The sequence below is a fragment of the Lampetra fluviatilis genome, chromosome 39 (assembly GCF_964198595.1).
Source record: "Lampetra fluviatilis chromosome 39, kcLamFluv1.1, whole genome shotgun sequence".
Lineage (NCBI taxonomy): Eukaryota > Metazoa > Chordata > Hyperoartia > Petromyzontiformes > Petromyzontidae > Lampetra > Lampetra fluviatilis.
In genome coordinates, this window is record NC_136313.1 from 10,273,670 (window position 1) to 10,293,570 (window position 19,901).

The 19,901-nt window shown below is 47.2% G+C and overlaps 1 protein-coding gene across 3 annotated transcripts in view; it reads right to left on the bottom strand.

Moving 5' to 3' along the window:
• LOC144945985 (peptidyl-glycine alpha-amidating monooxygenase B-like) overlaps positions 1–19,901 on the bottom strand; it is a 43,366-nt gene that overhangs the window by 15,856 nt on the left and 7,609 nt on the right. For 2 of the 3 annotated variants that reach the window (XM_078874696.1, XM_078874694.1), the window contains exons 2-11: positions 11,123–11,614; positions 9,369–9,489; positions 6,801–6,858; positions 4,813–4,903; positions 3,897–3,985; positions 3,534–3,617; positions 2,610–2,658; positions 2,367–2,434; positions 1,454–1,537; positions 452–528 (exon numbers count right to left, since the gene is read on the bottom strand). In XM_078874696.1, the coding sequence (XP_078730822.1) occupies positions 452–528; positions 1,454–1,537; positions 2,367–2,434; positions 2,610–2,658; positions 3,534–3,617; positions 3,897–3,985; positions 4,813–4,903; positions 6,801–6,858; positions 9,369–9,489; positions 11,123–11,202 (801 nt within the window). In that variant the 5' untranslated portion in view covers positions 11,203–11,614. Of the gene's footprint in view, positions 1–451; positions 529–1,453; positions 1,538–2,366; positions 2,435–2,609; positions 2,659–3,533; positions 3,618–3,896; positions 3,986–4,812; positions 4,904–6,800; positions 6,859–9,368; positions 9,490–11,122; positions 11,615–17,680; positions 17,893–19,901 lie in introns of those variants that run through there. The other variant, XM_078874695.1, reaches the window with a different exon arrangement.

Consider the following 19,901-nt stretch of genomic DNA (forward strand, 5'->3'; position numbering starts at 1 on the left):
ACACTTGGAGCGAGGGGAAGAAAGCGGAGTCCGCTGGGTGCCTCGGGGGCTAATAACACCACTACCACCGCGGCAATGGTGAGGATTGGAGACGGTAGGGCTAGGGGAAGATGAGACGAGTGGAAGGTGCAGCCAGGGGATGGCAAGGATAGGGGATGGTGAGGCTATGGAAAGGTGAGGCTAGGGGAAGGAAGGTGGCGAGGGAGGATAACATATGCTGAAGCCATGGGATGGTGAGGCTAGGGGATGGCGAGGCTATGGGATGGTGAGGCTAGGGGGTGGTGAGGCTATGGGATGGTGAGGCTATGGGATGGTGAGGCTATGGGATGGTGAGGCTATGGGATGGTGAGGCCATGGGATGGTGAGGCTATGGGATGGTGAGGCTATGGGATGGTGAGGCTAGGGGATGGCGAGGCTATGGGGTGGCGAGGGTTATCGTGGGTATGCTCACCTGTGGCAGCAGTGGGGTCTGCCGGCCGATTTCCGTCCAGTTACCGTCACGAACCCGGTAGCCGCTGATCACTTGACCTGCGCTCACCAATCGCACGCGCGGCACCGTGCAACAGCGGGCGCACAGGTGGGGTGGGGAAGAGAGGGAGTGGGAACGAATGAAGATTAAAACATTCCAAATTACAACGGTGCGATCGTTGAAACCACCACACAAACATATCGAACATGCATCACCAAAACGCAAGTACCGAAGAGTTCAAATGGCGGTCAGCCGTGGAATCGGCATACCGCAACTTGGAAAGGAGTCAACAGTCATCGCCCTGTGGAGAGACTGGCCAGATCGATAGCAATGTGACATTTTCACCGGCAGCTCAGACCTGCCAATGAGATGACCGTTCATTGCCAAGAAGGTGGGCACCAGGCGGTCGAGAGAGAAATGTATTTAGTCCTCCGCTCAATGTCAGGTCCTTGGTCCGATTCCCCATCACTCAGGAATCATCATTGAAGTTGTTTCCAATTGCATTCCTTATGAGCGTTATTGTTTTAGGTGACACCATCACCGTCACGTGGTCAAATGTCAACCAGCAGGACATCTGCTCCCAAGTCAGCCCTTTGCCTGGCAGCACCAAGAAAGAAGCCCGGTCTCGGGTGACGCAGCCTCTCCAGCCGATGGTTTCGTGGTTCATGGTTCATGGTCGGCTCTAATGGCTACTGCAGCGGCTCGGGGGAACAGCTTCAACCATAGCCAAACATGTCAAGCAGCGCCCCCACGTGATCAGTGGGTTAGCGGCACAGGAACGTTGGTAGCTCCAATTAGCGCCCCTGCACCTCGGATGAGTGCAGCTGGCTACATACGGTGCGAAAGAAGTTCAACATACGTGCGGCATAGGTTTGTACATGAACGGCTACCCACCCTCCACGACACGGACGTGAGCATGGGGCTTTGGTGGGAGGGAGAACACGCGCGTGTAGGAGGGTGCACGTGCGAGCAACAAGCACTCACTGAGGTGGTGGGCATGCACGCGGTATGCGAACGGGTAGATGGGGACCTCCTTGTTGTACACGCACGCCATGTCCACATTGACTTCTGCGACGTGCCAGGGTGGAGGGTGAGAGAGGGAAGGGAGAGGAGTTAGCAGGATGAGCAACTATTCTTTTTCCCCCCAGTCCACGCTTCCCCCTACCCCAGGAATGATTATTATATTCCAAAAAATCGGCCCAGGTGAGATGAGGCCCTCATCCAGCAGTGGATTGGCAAAAGGGCTGTACATGTAGACGTGTGCATATTCCAGTTGTGCTTATTGTGCTATTGGCGTTATGCCACGACATGATGAGAGAACTCTTGCAGTGAGCAGTGCACCACTCTGCTAGAGAATGACTCCGGAAACCGATGTTCACAAAAATACTTCTGAAGTCACTTGCAATAGGCCTCCTTTATATGAACATACAAAAAATGAAAAATAAGCAGGGAGAGCTATTCCCATGCACGCACGCGAACAAAGACAAAGATCCTCCGTATAGCCTTAACAGACTGTTGGGGCAAGCACTGTTAGTGAGCACCTATGAAAGCCGGCACGGCACACGAGGCTGTGGGTGGCCAGCACCACGCCCGGCCGCCTTTGTCTTCCCAGTGGCGATGTTAACACACTGAACCAGGTACCTATTTGAGGCTGTAGCGCAACACGCTAACCGCTACACTACGCGCTTGCACACACACAAAGACACAAACGCGTATGTCTGGCTCACAAAAGTCCAGTTTTCTTTGCGCAAAACAAACTCTGAAGCAATTAAATAACACAAATGACTGGCTGTCGCAGTTATTGGTTCAGTACCTTTAGTTCAACTTGTGTACATAACTGTGCATTTACATTCGTTAGAATCCTCAAACACGTTTGCTGAAGAAGACCTGACCTCACCTTTCATTCCAGCTGGGATATTAAAGTTCGGGGACATGAGAAGGTAGATTCCAGCGATTTTCGATTGTCTGTCAAGAGACGGCAATGAACACGCACATGCATGGACAACACAAACGCGATGCACGGTGCAAAGACGATATCACAGGAGCACTCAATAAACGCGTGGAATAGCTGTAATTGCTGTGTTAAAATCGTGCCATTCAACCACGTGTTTAATCGGTCGACTTAAAAGGGCAAGCTCACCGTTGGTAGGTGAGGTGAAGAGTCACTCCTGTACAGTCACTGTGCCGATCTGAAATAAACATGAGCGCAAGGGAAATTAAATTTCTTTTTTTTTCGTTTTGCAAAACACTGCTCATCCGCTTTTGCGCGCAAAAAATATTTCATTGGCTCCACAATCTGGGCCAATGAAGATGAGCACTAACGTCGACCTGAACCAATCGTGGCATTTACAACGAGTGCTATTTGTAAGGAAGCTGGAGTGATACATTACTGGGATATTTCACGTGTCAAACAAAAGTTAAAAAGTGATTTCGTGCTCAAATGAGTATTGAGTCACTGGTGCTCATCTCCTCTTACCAGCTCTGAGCTCGTTGTGGAAATTCCACATTCCTATGTAAGAGGGTGAGACTATCCACAGGACAACCACTGTTGACTTCCACACAAAGTGGTGTTTATTTTATCGACCCTGCAGGATTGATAAGCTGAGTGAAACCCCCACCCCCAACCATGATTTGAACTCTCAACCTCCTGATTTGCGAGCTGCGCTCTCGACTGTGGAGCCACCCGGCTGGACAACCGCTTTAATTGCCGTCCATCCCTTGAGAGCAGACCTGGAAGAATCTCAGTCTACCCCGTACCACTGAACGGATCTAGAATCCATAACCTGTCAACACCACAAAAAGTGAGAAGTTAACACAAATTGAAAAAGCCAAACTTTGCAATGGGGAGAGACAAGTTAGAGGATAGAACACACTAGCCAACCAAACTCCAGTCTCACCCATAACACGAAGACACAAGCCAACTGATTCCTAGCCTTAGTCCTGCCCCTGACAGCAAACCCTCAGTCTGGAGCCACCTTCAGTGCTTCACCCGGCCCTCATTTGAGCTTTTTTTTCAGTTTGAGTGGCCACTTTGCCACCACCACTACCGCTTGGTCTTTGCTACCTTGGAAGGTGGAGATGTCCCCGTAGTGAACCTGCAGCATGAAGGAGTTGACATCGCTGCTCCCTGACACGCGGAAACCCACGTCTGAGGAGAAATCAAATTAAAATCAAATGAAGGCTGGCTGGGTGGGCGTGTTCTGAGTGGTTAGGGGGGTAGCTAGGTAAGTGTCTGGGTGGCTGCCTGGTTTTGTTGGTTGGGTGAGTGGGTGGCTGTGACAGTGGGTGGATGGATAAATGCAGTCTCGATTTATCTCCTTAAACAGCCGTGAGGGGGACAAAGTGGATGCAAGGGCTGTGACAAGAAAATATCTGTACGCAATCAAGACTTGTGTGTGCTCGTATATGTGCGTGCGTGCATGCGTACCCTTTGGCAGCCGCGTGGGAGGGGCATTGCGTGCCCAGGCGTACATGATACTGGAATCCTGGCAGGGACTGACATCCCTCCCGCAATCCCTGGAATGCACGCACAAAACGCACACCACGCACGCACAACACGGGCGCACGCCACACCACGGACGCCAAGCGCGCACACCACGAGCGCCACACCACGCGCCACACCACGCACAGGAGCACAAGGGACCAGGAATTTGCACATCTTTTAGTCCCATGCAACAGCAAGGAGAGTAAAACAATACACGACGATTCAGGTTTGATTTTTTGCCTTAGGCCACGTAATGATCTGGCCAAATTTCTTTCGTAACACAACTCCACCGCCCGACAAATCAAAATGTCACCTGTACAAAACGTTTAACGTGCCAATCATTATTAAGCTCACTGACAAGTTGAAAATCAATTTGTCATATCCTCCTCTCTAGAACTTACATTTTGCCATCATCTGACACGATCTAATACCCCATTCAAACGTGGCAATGTTGGGCCGATGTTGGCAATGTGGTGGGACCAACGTTGGCCCAACATTCCAGGTTTACTTGGAATGCACCTCTCTTCTTTCCTGTGCAGTGTCTGGAGATGCAAACGTGCACGATAAAGCACAGCAGACGTACCACCGCCAACCGTCGCGTAACACAGGCTAACAATCGCGATCGAGGGTTACAAATATAACCAATGGTGTTGATAAGCGAAGTCGTGTGTCTAAATTGTTTCAACATAGGCGCGAGTGGTGAGCAAAAACGCAGCGCTCGTGAGTGGTCAGGACAATCTCGTAAGCGGATGTCACGTGGGGGTCGTGTGGGGGCCAGCGTGTGGGGCGCGTGTGGGGCCATGCGGGGGTCGCGTGGGGGTCGCGTGGGGGTCGCGTGGGGGTCGCGAACGACACTGACCAGGACACATTGGTGATGGGTGCCCGCGATTTGCAGCCGAACAGGATCATATGATGCGCCGTTCTCATGTTTGCCCGAGGCACGAAGTCGACTGTTGGTAAGCACGCCACACGCACAGCAGCACAGGAGCATGCTTAAGAGCAATTCAGCATTACCCCGAGGACACACGTAAGTGTCATGCGTGGGCTCTTGGTGTTAGGCATCATTGCGTGATGTCGACTTACGGATGGATGTGACCGAGGTTCAGCCTTACAGGGTAGAAACATTTGTTTGACAGCTTGTGTATGTAAACATTTGTGGAATACAGGAATTATTTATGGGCATGGAGGCTCCTGAGGTGTGGAAGTAATTCCCTGTGACTGCATGACTGACTCCATCCCTCTGCTTAAGCCTTGGTGTAAGGCTTCCCTCTTCTACTCTGTCTCCGACTCAACTGTTTTCTTGAATAAAAAAACCTTATTTAGTAGGGAAGTCCTCTCTCTCATTACATCTCCAATTAGCACGGTTGGCTACGTACGGTGCGAAATAAATTCAACATACATAAAGTACATAATTCTCCTCCTTTGCCTTCAAAATAAAAATCTCCCTTCATCGCACCCGGTCTACTAATGTCTCGAGACACAAATGTACACGACCATAAAACATGCAGAGTGTCGTAGGCGAAAGTGGACAAGTGAAATGGTGTTTGCGAGAATGCAGCACAGGCTAACGAAATGCAAACTATCATATAACACAGGCTAACAAGTGCGATAAAGGCTCACAAATAATGAATGCTCGTGTCGGACTTGCAAAGTCACACAGGGTGCGTTTGTGATGCAGATTTATGAATGCAGGCCATGTACAGCATTTTTAGATGCGGTGGTTGTGCAATTGTGATTTACAGCAAGCAGAGCAGACGATAATGTAACACACTCCAATTGAACCATCAGCTACTTCTGGTACAAACCCCACCCCTAAAACCCTCACTGGCTGCTGCAACCAAAATAATTGTAGACTAAGAGGAGTATCATCTTAGGCAAAATAAAACTTGCTCACTGCAGCTGTATTGTCATCGAAAGGCCTTTTGTAAAATCGCTGCACTCAAATAAAAGCAACAGCTGCATTCCCACAAGGTGTCGACAGCCTATTGGGAAAGGAGATGGTTAGAACACACAATGCCTGCCGAACACATGAGTCGTGCATATTGTCATCTGTCAGCCTGCTGGGAGACAATGTCCATTTTATTCCTGCACAAGGCAGCAATGCAACATTGTTGGCAAGGTGGCTCAGTGGTAATACTTGTGCCTCACAGCAAAAACATCTGGGTTCAACTGCCAACTCGGGAGAGCCTTTCTGTGTGGAGTCTGTATGTTCTCCCCGTGCTCTGCAATGGTGTTCTGCATGGGTTTCCTCCAGGTTCCCCCGTTTCTTATCATAGCTCAAAAAAAAAAATACCATCCAAGTTAACTGGTACTGGTCAAACATGTCAATGCTGAACAATTATAATTGCAACCTCAACGTCACACTGAGGAAAAACTCGACAACACCTTCCGAAAAGGAGCCTAGGGACTCACTGAGGCATTCCCGGTGGTGAGATGTTAACTCCCTCGCCTGGTATACAGGAGGTCATGGGTTCGATCCCGACCCTAACGCCTGCTGTATATTTGGAGTTTGCCTGTTCTCCCTGTGGTCGTGTGGATTTTTCTCCGAGCCCTCTGGTCTTTTCCCTCCACGTTTTAGAAACATGCGCTTCGAGTAGTTGGCTGCGTTAAGTTTTCACGTGATAAGCCACTTCGTTGAGCTATCATTTCTGGCCAGGTTGCTTCTGAAAAAGAGCTACATAGCTCAGTGGGCCTTACCTGCTAAAGTTAAAAATAGTTTCTAATTTTAATAGTTTAAACAAGCATAATCATACGAATAATAAAATGCAGCCGTGCAGCATTGTAAATCACGTGACCATGCAACACACGCTGACCGATGCGCGCGACCGTGGCGTGACATAGGCTCACCGATGTACATGGTCCGAGGGGAAGGCATAGGCACCATGGAGCAAAGGTAGGCATCTTGCTACAAGACAGACGCACACAAACACGCCACGCAGCGCGCGGCACAAGAGAAACACGGTCTAAGCATCGCTCCTGGGAACGCCCATGTTGTCTCACAGAAGCTGAGCGGGTCAGGTGGTAAATGGGGGAATGCCGTTCGGTGTCGCCGTGCCGCTGTCGCGTCCCTTTCGCATACGTTGTGAGCGTCAGTCGCTGTAAGTTCCGGCAAAAACACTTGGTTGCAATTTCATTGCCGCTCGTTAAGAGACAATGTAGAGTTCACGGGTTTGGAAGTTAGTTAGCGGCAAAGGAGAAAGGAATAGCTCCGGCTGGCCGAGGACGTGGTTTACTGATGTGGTTCTAATATTCACAGTGATCCTGAACAAATTATTTGGTGAGGCTGCTACCGCATTGGCAGTGGTGCACAAGGACACTTAACATCCTGCATTCGTCAATAACACCAAATGCCTTGAAAGGAAAAATACAAAATCAGCAAAGTTTTCGGCAACAGCCATCCTTGGCTAAAGCACGTAAATAGGTAAATAGGCAAATCAGAGAGAGTTGGAGACTGCACTTTACACCACAAGGCCTATATACACGTGTGAAGAAGGGTTATTGCCTGAAACGTTGCCTATTATATATATATTTCCTCTTAATGCCACAGTGTTATTGAAGAATGTGTCGAGTTGAGCGCACTTTAAGGATCGTTAAATTACAAAGTCTACTCTCAAGGAACATTTAGAAATACCCGAATTAAAAAAAACAATACCAAAAATGTTTCTTCTTGCAAAATAATATGTTAAATTTGGATTTAAAGCTTTCGTGACTGCAGGGATTCATATTCTTGGTTCTTTCGGTAAAGTCACGTAGAAGGGAAATAATAAAATAATAAAAATAAAACATAATAAACTTTCCACGACATTTCGGCCACGACGCAAGCAGCCGTCCTCAGGTGAAGAGCAGAGCTGCCGGAAAGACAGCGTCCCAATGAGGACGCTGTCTTTTTGGACAGTGTCCTCAGGTGAAGAGCTCTGCTCTGCTCTTCACCAAGAGCTCTGCTCTTCACCTGAGGACGGCTGCTTGCGTTGTGGCCGAAACGTCGTGAGAATTTAATTGTTTTATTTTTATAATTTTATTATTCCCCTTCTACGTGACTTTACCGAAAGAACCAAGAATAATAGTAATAATATTACTTCGAATATTTGTTTCACCAATCATCCAGTTTGCTATTTATCAGCCCATGTTCTCCCTCTCAAGTGCTGAACTGCAGCGTGGAAGTTGGATTTGTAAGCAACAATTACAATCACAAGTAAATACGAAAACTCAAATAAATATTTGTCATGGTTTGTTGGAAACGTTCAGGATATAACTTCTAATATTACACAGAAGGCACAGTCTGGCATCATGCCAACATAACACATTTTGAAACTTTTTTCAACCGAAGTAAAAACAAAACTATTCAACCTTGGCCTATATAACCTAACAGATCTCAGAAGCCAAGCTAGTTGGAGGCTGGAATTCTTTGTAAAAATATTTATTCAAATATTTTAACTGCATAATCCTTTGGGAGATGGAACATCTCATTGGTGAGGATGTTCAGGGCTGTCAACACAGTAGTCGCTCGGTTAACAGTGACATCGGTGAACGGCTTTTCAGTGAGCGTTTCGCCTCCCATAGGACTCTCATGATTTCGACTCACGCTAAAATGTTGATTCACGGTATGTTTACGCTATACATGCGGGCGCCAATTTCGGCCAATCCGAGCGCTCGCAAGTGGAACGGATTCATGCTTTTAACATGCAATTCCTACATTCCATTAGCAGTTATTTTGGTTCACAGTTTTTTTCATGGAATGGATTAAAAACGTTAACCGAGGGACTACTGTAGACAAATACTTAATGACACTCATGCAGGTATTGAAAGTCTACGATGCTGGCCTGTGGCCGCATCTGCGGCATTATATTTTTGCTTTCCTGCTTAACTTGTTTTGACTCCACGTTCTCATTTCCTGAAATCAACGGGAAAGTTCACGGTTGAAGGAAATCTCCAGTTGAAGATTTGGGTTTTGTTTTCCCTCCCCTCCTCTTTAGGCCCTGCCCCATTCCTCTTCAGACCCCACCCCTTCCTGTTTTGGGCGTCTCTTTAAAGGCATTGACATTATTTGTGTTTTACCAGAAGACTTGGCAACTCTGGGCTAAAGTAAGCGGATTCGAGTAAGACAGTGCGAGTGGGTAATGGTGGTGAAAGAGGGGGAGTGTGCACGCATCGGTCGGTAGCGATGGGTTGAGACAGTTTTACATTGAAGCAGGCAATTCAAAACACCCTTTTGCAAGAGACACCGAATCAAAATGGAGCCTCACCCGGTTAAATAAAAACCATGCGCCGACCGATTTCTAGTGTGCTTATTAACGCCGTCATAACAATGCTCCCTCAGCCGGGCTTTACAAGCTGGGCGTGGACCGGAACGCGGACGAGAGTTAACGTGCGTGCGCTTTTCTTCCCCGACGGGGGACGCACGACGGGTCGGGCCACCTTTTGCGGACGGACGGCCGGCATCTGCACGTCGTAGGTGAACTCCGTCGCGTCGCCCGCGTCTTGGGCGGCGGCAGTCACGGAGCACTTGGAGTCGACCCCCGCACCGCCCACTCGACGCCTGATAACAATTACAACAAGCCGTTTCCACAGCGATCAGGCGTCCAACAATGCACAATCCAATAGGACACAATAGGACCCAATAGGCACTGAGCGACTCATTGATTAATCTATTTCGGTCACTATTATGCCCAGGACACACCTGTGCATTGAATTGTGCATGTAAGAGTTGAATAGTTGTGAAAATTATGTGCGGATGTTACATTCAGGCCAGTGGAGCAAAGGGGACTCCACAAAACAGCACGGATGAGATGAAGCATATTCATTAACTTTAATCGAATCGGATTCCAGAATGGGTACCAATTGAACAAACCGTGGCCGTGATAGAAGGTGTGGGCAATTAATCATTACATATACCGAGTACACATACACACATACACCCCAACATCCTTCACGGTACGTCCATGAAAGGCACAACATGCCATCATTCATTAAAAACAGTGGCACATTCATCAGTACACAAAACAAAATTGTATTAAAAGAAAAATATTCTCACTGAGAGCCCATAATTTCAAATCAGACTTAAAACTAGAGATCAAGGTCTGCGACTGCTATTGCACTTTCACGAATGTCTCAGAATTTAGAGGAACCTTCACAAAAGATTAAATTACATCGTGATGCTGCTTTGGCAGTGGTGCAAAAGCACGATTGAGAAAAAACTCAACACGTTCGTCAATAACACCGTGGCCTTAAAAGGAAAAAAAATGTAATAGGCGACATTTTTGGCAATGGCCCTTCTTAGTAAGTTATGTATCTGCTGTGAATAATAATAAAATTAAGTAATTGATTTATGTGTTGTGTAGAAGTGCACAAGCGCAAAATGAAAATAAAACCGACGCATTTAACTCCGGCAGTTTACGATTGTAATTTAAACCGTTGCAGAAATCAAGGTCTAAGTCGCGTATGCAAGTTAAAGGTTAAGGACGGTTGTTTTGGTGAGGCAAAAAGGAGGTTCAAACCATTGGGCGTGAGATTTCGTGGGAAACACATCAAACCAGATGGGGCCTGAGATTGAATGGGAAACACCAAACCAGCGACGTTAGAATTTATGCGAAACACACACGTCACTCAAGCCGCGTGGGCATCCATCACGCTGGACAAAACCAACATTTGAACCCTGAGGATCTGTAAATGATTATCCACGTACAGCCTTCCACCACCACTGTCCAACTAGCAACTGGTGCCTCTGTCCAATAATTGTAAATGGACCGCACGCTGGCAGCGGTGTGCAAGCGCAAATCAATAGAACTCACTACCGTCATCAATTAACGCTCCATTCTGACTGCAAAATAAACATTACGCAAACGTGTGAGGATATTAGCCCTTCTTCATGGTAAAGCTTACGTCATTTCTTAAAACTGTACCACCTCTGAACTTGTCCATTCTATCAGACTGATAGGATCCCATAGGCTTGTCTAAAAAAGGGCCATTGACTGAAAAGTTTGCACACTATCATAGTGTAAATTGACCCAAAAAATCCTCATCGGGTCTCAATACTCTCCATCACTCGCTACTGAGGTTAGCCATTGCTGAAACGCGTGATGCTAAACGAACTCTCACGGACACAAAACGCGAGACACCCGGTGCCAACACTGGCATGTGTACGTGTGTGCGTGTGTGCGTGCGCTTCTTACCTGTGCAGGCTCGTGTCGGCAGGCGCGACTGCTGCCAGCAGCCAGCACGTACAGGCCACCACCAGCACCAATGGAAGCATGGCTCTGCGCGGGACAGGGCAGGCTAAGCGGCGGCTCGCAGGCTGAGTCTGAGTGCGGCGGTGGGAAGGGGCCCCCGCGCAGAACGTGAATGCTCAGCAGCGTCACGGGGCGTGCCTCACTCAAAATGATATTTAAAACCAGCTCGCGGGGAGCAAGAGGCCGTACTTATAATAATATTTTTAAAAACGCCGTGTCGATCTAGAATCGACGCCAAATCCACCACACGTCACTGAGCGGACCCCAGATTTGTTTTAGGATTTAGCAGGATGCGCCTTCATGTGGTCCATTTTCAGAGGCCGGTGCCAAGAGGCAAGGGTGGAGCTGCCGAGGGTTTTATGAAGCAAAGTTCATTCTCTTCTGCGAAGAGGAAGTCGTCCTGGTGTCACGGCTTACGAGGGCGACCTGGGAAACCTGAAAGACACGGAGAAAGCACCTGGCTTACAGTGCGGCCACGCAACGAGGAACAAAACGGCCAAGTCACGGACAGCTGCAGAGGATACCGCAGAGGTCCTCTGGCTGGAGAGCAGTTTCTAAAGTACATGTCAACCAGTAATGAGCTTGGCGAATGAGGGCATTAGGCATGGCTCCCAGGTGTGGGCTGCAGTGTACGCTTACGTGAAAATATTCTGACCACATTGTTTTCCTAAAGATTAAACACATGACAAACACATAAATTAACATACTTGATCTCGACGGGCATTTTTTGTTTGTTACGCTTGCATGTGTCTTTTTTCCTTGTCGTTCTTGTTTTACTGTGAAGTTAACCCAGCTGGCAGAAGGCTTTGTAATGAAAAAAAAAATGCGAAAAAGGCCTCTTTGCAAAAACATATTTTTTTGTTTGCAATGGAAACGTTGTTATTGTCCAGGCACGAAGCCACTCACGCACACAGAGCTGCAGCAGTGCGGTGTTGCTAAAGTTCCTGCCAAGGCGACCGCTTTCCATCCACCCTCATCTGGCGAACCGTAAATGCTCCTTTCATGACATCAAAATGTTTCGTAACGTGATAAAAGTTCAATCTTTTAATTTAAACCTTTTTTTTAATATGCATTTTTTGTAACAGCTAAGCAGCGAAGGCTCCTGGGAATAAAGTGATCTTAGCGCGAAGGAATGCAGAAGAGCAGGAAGTTGAGAGCAGCAGGAGTTACAAAATGCGATTTTGGTTTTCTCTTCAAACTGAAAAAATCTCCATATGGGTAGATTGGAGCAATTTTTGTTGTCAACGCAGTGACAAACGCAATGAAGATGGATAAAAGGCGAGCAGGTGTTACATCTCGCCACCGTGGCGCCACGATGCCGAGATGTTAACTACCTCGCCAGGTATACAGGAGGTCGCAGGTTTGATCCCAACCTTCACGCCCGTATTTTTGGAGTTTGCGTGTTCCCCCCGTGGTTGCGTGGATTTTTCACCGGGACCTCGAGTTTTTTACTTCCACATTTAAAATCAACATGCGTTTAGGGCAGGGGTCCCCAACCCCCGGGCCGCGGACTGGTACCGGTCCGTGGCCTGTTAGGAACCGGGCCGCACAGCAGCAGGAGGTGAGCGGTGAGTCCGCGCGTGGCCCGCGCCAATAATTTTATTATTGACCACTTCCGTCCGCGCCTCTTTCCCGCACTGCGCACTTGTCTCAGTCACAGTGTTGCTAAGCCCACAAGCTGCTAACCCCTAGTAGCCACAATGAGTAAAAAACAAACATCGCTGGAGAGCTTCTTTGAAAAGGGGGAAAGACCCAATGATGACCCCCCCCCCCGTCCGTGATAAAATTGTCTTCCACAAAACCGGTCCCTGGTGCCAAAAAGATTGGGGACCGCTGGTTTCGGGTATTTGGCTGACATATAATTGTCCACATGTGAAGGTGAAGCCACTTCGTTGCGCTATCATTTGTGGCCAGGTCACTTCTGAAAAAGAGCTACATAGCTCAGTGGGCCTTACCTGGTAAAGTAAAAACATGTTTAGTACAATTTAAAATGTGGTTATTTTACTGTATCAGACAATTAACCACAAAACCCACAGCCAAAAGCTGGACAGGCATGAACAAGAATGGCTAACCGACAAGAATGCTCGACACATAAGTGTGAAGAGCTTCTGTACATGCAATGCACACCTCTGTGTGTGCTGTTCAATCAACTTGTAATGCAGCCTGCACCGTCTCTGTTGTGATGGGTTTTCTTGTCATGTTACAGATTTAAATTATCAAAATAAAGCAAAGTCGAAGAAAGGCTGTTTGATCACATGTAAATCAAGCTACCATCTGTGTGACACGCCACATGCAGGGAAGCTAGGTGTGTCTTAGAGGCAACACAGTAAGTAGATTATTTCAGCTAAGTGGATATTGTGTGTTCTCAAAAATCCACATTTTATTATTTTCTTGCGTATGGCAAAATGTCCAGGAGCTAAATGCCAATGTCTGCTCAAACACTCAACAGAATATTGGCTTGGAATAAAACTGGGACAGATGACAAGAAATAAAATTGGCCACCCATCCCAAGAACGTGAAGACTCTACGAGACTTTCCAGGGCAAATGTATACATTTGTATCATCACACCGATGATACTAATGTGTTTCCCTACAGTGCCCTACATCGCTTTGGAATGTCAGCACAACAAAGGACATGTGCGTGCCACACAGCAGTGAAGTGCCCCTCCTGCGCTGAGCTGAATGGTCCACTCCTAGGTGACAGCAAGCAGTTTAATGACCTACCTGGAGCGCCGGGTCTATTTGTTTAACGAGGTGAGAACTTGTGAGACCAGCAGAGTCTCATTTGCGAGAGTGACCGATCTATAATGTTAATCATGTAATTTATAACACGCACAATATTTCACAGACATAAATGACCGTGACTGAGGCGAAGAGCCAAGCTCAGCGTCGTTCTAAAGTCAGGCGAGAGAGAGGCTGGGGCCTTCAAGTGTCTCTTCTTAAAGGAGGTGTGGATTGAACGCTGCTCTGATGCTGTGAATGAGCAGCAGCGGGACGATGATGATGATGATGGCCGTGTTCCAGATGGAGGGGGCCGCTTTCACGGAGTAACGACACTGGCAATGACGGTCCTGCTCCTTGGTGTCGAGAGGAGGTTGTGAGTCGCTTTTCGGAGAGTTCTGCCGCGAGCAGTAGTGCAGGATGAATAGAGCGAAAAGGATGCAGTGGACGACCGAAAGTAGAGGCATACAGGTAGTCCTCTACTTGTGATGGAGATGCGTTACGACGACCCCATCGTAAGTCACAAATATCGTAAGTCGAAGATGGCCTCGCCTACCCAGGAGTCTTAAAGAATGGTGATAATTTAGCAAAACAGAGCAATTTACAGTACCGTACTGTATAAACTATATACTGTATGTATTTATTAATTACAATACAGTGAAATGTAAAGTAAAAAAACAAGGTAAATTCTTAGCCTACCTATATGAACTGCAATTTAATAGAAAGTTTTTTTCAGGAAACAATCCTATCTGCTATAAAAACTTTTCACATGCATTGAACGCATCGTACCTAGTACGCTGCTGCGTTTGCCTGCTGCGCAAAATTTTAAACATTTTACAATTTTTTCGTATCACTATCGCCATCGTAAGATCGAAATATCGTAAGTCGGACCATCGTAACTCGGGGACCTTCTGTATTGGGTCGATCTTGTGGCGTTTCAAGTGGCATTTCCAAGGTTGCATGGGGTTTTCTCGGGCACTCCAGACATCCCAAGCAGGACCCTCCAGAAAGGCACAACATCTGGTCATAGCTTAATCACAAAGACCCGATCATCGGCGAGCTGACGGCCAGTAGCCAATGAATCATACAGGTGCTCACCAGCCCATCCACCTACACACGGATATTTATTTTGTAAAATGGTTGTCATTTCCCCAAATGTTGTCAAAATCGTGCTATCGGTAACACGTCACGAGACGGTGACACATCATGAGGCTAATCATCGATTCAGAAGTCCTGCAGAGCAGTGAGTCAACAATGTTAGAAAATGGCGCGTGGAAGCAGATATCACAAAACTGCTCTTGGAATTTCCCTCGACATTAGGGGGTAACACCTTCCCAGCCCGCCCTGCTACAAAGTCATGTTAAGTCACATGAGAGTCAAAACCGATATTTTTATTATCAGAGCTGGAATGTAACCAAAGTAACCTCAAACACTGGATTTAATACCAGGGTTTTCTTTGAGCATCCATTGGGGAGCATGCCGAGACCATCAGTAATCGTGGGTGGCTGTGCGGATTCAAACCCAGTATCTTCAGCAATGCCAGCTCCATACTCTGACCTCTGACACAACCAGACCACCTCCCACTCGTGGGACAACTGACATCTTCTGAACCCTCTCGAGCACGCTTGACCTGCTCATCTGTCAGTCACTCGATCGCTTGCGACCCACGCCGGGGGGTCACCGACTTTACGTCACCCGGCAGCGATAATTTGTATCGTGTCCAGGCTACGTGCGCCCCAGGCACGTGACGCGACACCTCGTGCAATCATGGCAACACTTAAAGACAAGGTGTGAATCTATTAACCCCGCGTCTGACAAGGTGCGAGCTTGCGGAGAATCATTAGCTCCTGTCGAGTGGTTGGCTTTCAATGCGCGCACTATGGTACCACACAAGCTTATATTTGCGGGAAATGTCATAATTTAGCATTTCTGGTATGGATTTATTGCGCAAGTGGATAAATAACTCTGTCTAAGAACACAGGTTAATATATGTACGTGCTTAAAATTCGGTGCGGGAATACGCTACAAATGAAACCTTGATGCAACCCAGGTCGCCCTTGCAAACGGGGCCACGTTTCGTCCACCTCAGTGGGTTTATCTCGCACATCCGATTAGCACGGATGGCTACGTACGGCGCGAAAGAAGTTCTCCCGTGCGATCTGATAAATGTTACTATTTCATATTATCCTTGTTAAATAAAAGACCCTGCCTGACTGACAGTTTCAACATTTTACCAAGTTTAGAGGAGGCAAGATCACACTCGTGGTAAACATTAAATCAGGCTATAATGAATAAAGGACACGTTACGATTTCTCCCGTGCGATCCGACGAATTGTCACCATTTGGGGCTGCAATTCCAATTCAAGAAACATATTTCTGGCCTCCTTTTAACCGACTCATTTATACCCATTTCCCATTTGTTCCGTCTCATTTGTCGTCACACCAGCTGCTCTTAATGAACCTAAACTCAATGCCAGGCGTACGATGTGCGTATTGTTTGCATAAATCGACTCGAGTAATAAATGTGTGAATCATCAACATAAGAATGTAAGAATACTTTTTTAGCGATCAATAATTACATGCATAATAAATATTAATGATCATTATGATGATGACGGCAGGAGTAAGATAGATAGATGACCTTTATAACCAAGTAAGATCCCACTTAGACCCGTGAGTTTCTTCATTTACCAGGACACCTGATAAATGCGGCACGGGGGGTAGGGGGGGCTTTCAAAATAAACGCCACAATAGGGTGCGGAAATTCACCGTGTGGCGTTCTCTGTCGTTTGCCTTTCTGACAGAAATCTGCGTCACGCCGCGCACGGCTCACAAAATAAATGAGAGGTTGCCGTGGGAAGGCCCACGCCGTCGGGGGCCCGTGCAAGAAAAAAACACAGCGGCTACGCTTAATTAGAACGAGTGACAACCCGACACAATGCTCACGTTTCAGAATAGTGCAAACACTTATCTAAAAATCACACCATTGCTGCTAAACTTAGAGCTATCCCCCAGACTCAGCCATAACATGAACATTAATTTTGATCAGTTTTAACCCAAGGCCTGGATATAACATTCACATTGGTCACAGGTAATGGGCCCACTCCTAGATTTAGGCATAACCTAAACATTGTACACAAACACAGTCCTAAACCTAGCCATAACCTGGACTTTATTGCTAATCATCACAAACTCTAATTTACGTTTTGGATAGAAGACCAGCTGTTACATGAATCAAAGATCTGACCACAATAACGTCAGTGGACCGTGACACCACCACCACCACGCTGTACCGCAACAAAGACCACACCAACGTCAGCGTGATGACACCAGATAACCTAAACAAAACCACTCGAGCGCAACACCACCTCGACCACCCTGCCTCACCAGCCTCAACGGATCACCTCCCCCACATTATCTCAGATGCACTTAAACAACACCACGCCAACAACAAGCTAACATCCCCACCGCATTCTCAACAAGCGGATATCCTGACAAAATGATGCCAATACCAGTGCCATGGAAAAAAAAACCACGACAGCCCCCACCACAGTACCATAACATCACTACCACAATGCAGAGTGCCATAAAACACCAGCCATGGCACAACACAATCAGAATACCATGACAACATTATGGCAACACCACCACAACACCACAGTACCATCACAGTACCACCACGACACCACAGCACCATCAGAGTACCACCACGATACCACAGCAACATCACGACACCACAGTACCGTTGACCACCACCCCAGCACCTCCGTGACACCGCACCTCTCGATGCTTGGGGACGGCTGGGTGGGGAGTGCTGCCTAGGACACGCCGCTTGACGGCGCCGCTTGACGGGACGGTGGTGGCGGCAGGGAGAGGCCGGCCGGGCTGCAGATAAGTCAATGGCCGTTTGCGCTACAGCAGCGGCAGGAGCAGCAGCAGCACTGAGGATGGTGTCGCCATGGTGACGCACCCACGTTACGCACCCGCTCGCCCTGGCTCCCCCACCTCGACTGGGTGACTCATGCCGCCTTCATTGTAATGCGGCGCTCGGCAGCCTTCAGCCAACGCACACGGGCCCGCAAGGATGAATATAAATTCAATAAAAGGGGACGGAATAAATGTTTATGGTCCCAATCATTCAGCTTCGGCTCATTCCAGAAATATCTTGTTTTTTGATCAGTGAAAGCCCAGCGAGATTAGAAGTAATTTTTCGTTTGCATGGGAAACTTGGGATGCCCCATTTTACGTGTCTTACGTGCCTGACTGCAAATATTAGCTCTCTTCTTTGCTAACCGGTCCTCCGAGGCCAATCGGTCGGCAGCACCAAGCATGGGGTACACCGTGACGCATATTTACATAACTGTGCACCTAATGAAAAGTCAACAGGGCCCCAGTTTAAGCAAAATACAATGCTAAACCTTGATATTTTATGACCCTTTACACGCAAAGATGGAAACTCATTTCAGTAATTGCTTACGCATGTAGGGGGGGGTAGAAATAAAACTCTTGGGACATAGGAGCTGCATCATGAAAGCAATGCAATTTCGGAGTGAGATTAATTGAATGGAAACCCAATGTATGATTTACACACAGTAATTAAAGTAGAATTGTGCAACCCTAACCATTTAATTTATGTAGCTTCAGTGACACAATCTCAGTGGCACAAACACAATCTCAGCGCAATTACATTGCAGAACTCCAGGCCTCGGTGCCATCCGCATCTTTGGGCAGTGGGGGTCACGATCCACATTTGCTTGTACTGTGTGGAGTTGGCGTTATTTTATGCCCTGGAAAGCGATAGCATTTTACTGACGATTACCTTGAGGCCGACTATACAGGCTTCTTTGTGGAGTTCGTCGACAATTCACTGCAATTCAGTCACGGGAACAAACGGAGCCTCTTGCACTTCGGCGGAAGGCGTTGCGCACACCGCAGAGAGACCAGCGACGAAAGGTGGAGACGGGTCGATTGGCAAAGCATCAGTGGCGCTGACACAACCCCCACGGTTAAGGGACTAGCAATGATGATGATGAATCCATTTCCATTGGTTATTGTAACGACGATAGCATCAGCAATTCTGAGATGGTTAAAAATCCATCCACTTATATTTAACCCGTCAATTCCCCAATGCAGTTTTTGGAAAACATTCGACTGTTGCTGTGAAAAACTTTGGCGAGAGCTTCCGACTCATGCCGATACGTATTTTGCAACTTTATGCAATTTCGGTGTAGCTGTTCCACTGTTCCAAAATAGTAAATTGTTTTATAGCTTGAAGATATTTCTTATTGAGCCCTTGGTTTATGAGAGCTTTGAAGAATGCATCAATTCCCCCTACTTTTTCAAGTAGCTTTTCGCAGTATACAAAAGGTAGGGCATAACGATGTTTGATATTAATGAGTTTTTTCCAAAACCTCATTGATAGTATGTGACTGATGGTAGAAAGAAAAACATTCCTAAATCCGGCTTGTTCGCACGGTTGGTTGGCCTCTAAACTGTCAATTTTTCTGCCATAAATGATCATCGTGAACAAGTTACATGCATCATAGGATGCCAATAGGTCTGTAATTTTACTAATTCAGACTTAGTCTCTATTTTTGTACATACCTATAGAGACCTTATCTATAATTGAGGGATACGATTTCAATGTAAACAGTTCGCAAATGGAATAGCTAATTTTGTACCCCAACAAGCAGGCTCGTCTTCTTTGACGAAGTCTAGGATCATTATATCCGGTCCAGAAGCTTTACCTTTTTCGCACTGCAAAAGGCAGCATTTACTTTTTCCTCGACATTACGCACGGCAAGTTTTCTGAACGAAACAATACACTCGTTGGAGGGACACAACTGGAAAACACATCCCAGCACGTGTACCGTAGGGCAATTATGTAGGTCAGGCCAGAGTCAAAATGATGAGATAACGAGGCGAGCGAGAGCAGTTTGGAGAGCTTTTGGAAAACTGAATGAAGAGTGGCGTTCCGATTCTATTCTTGCGCACAGCGGTA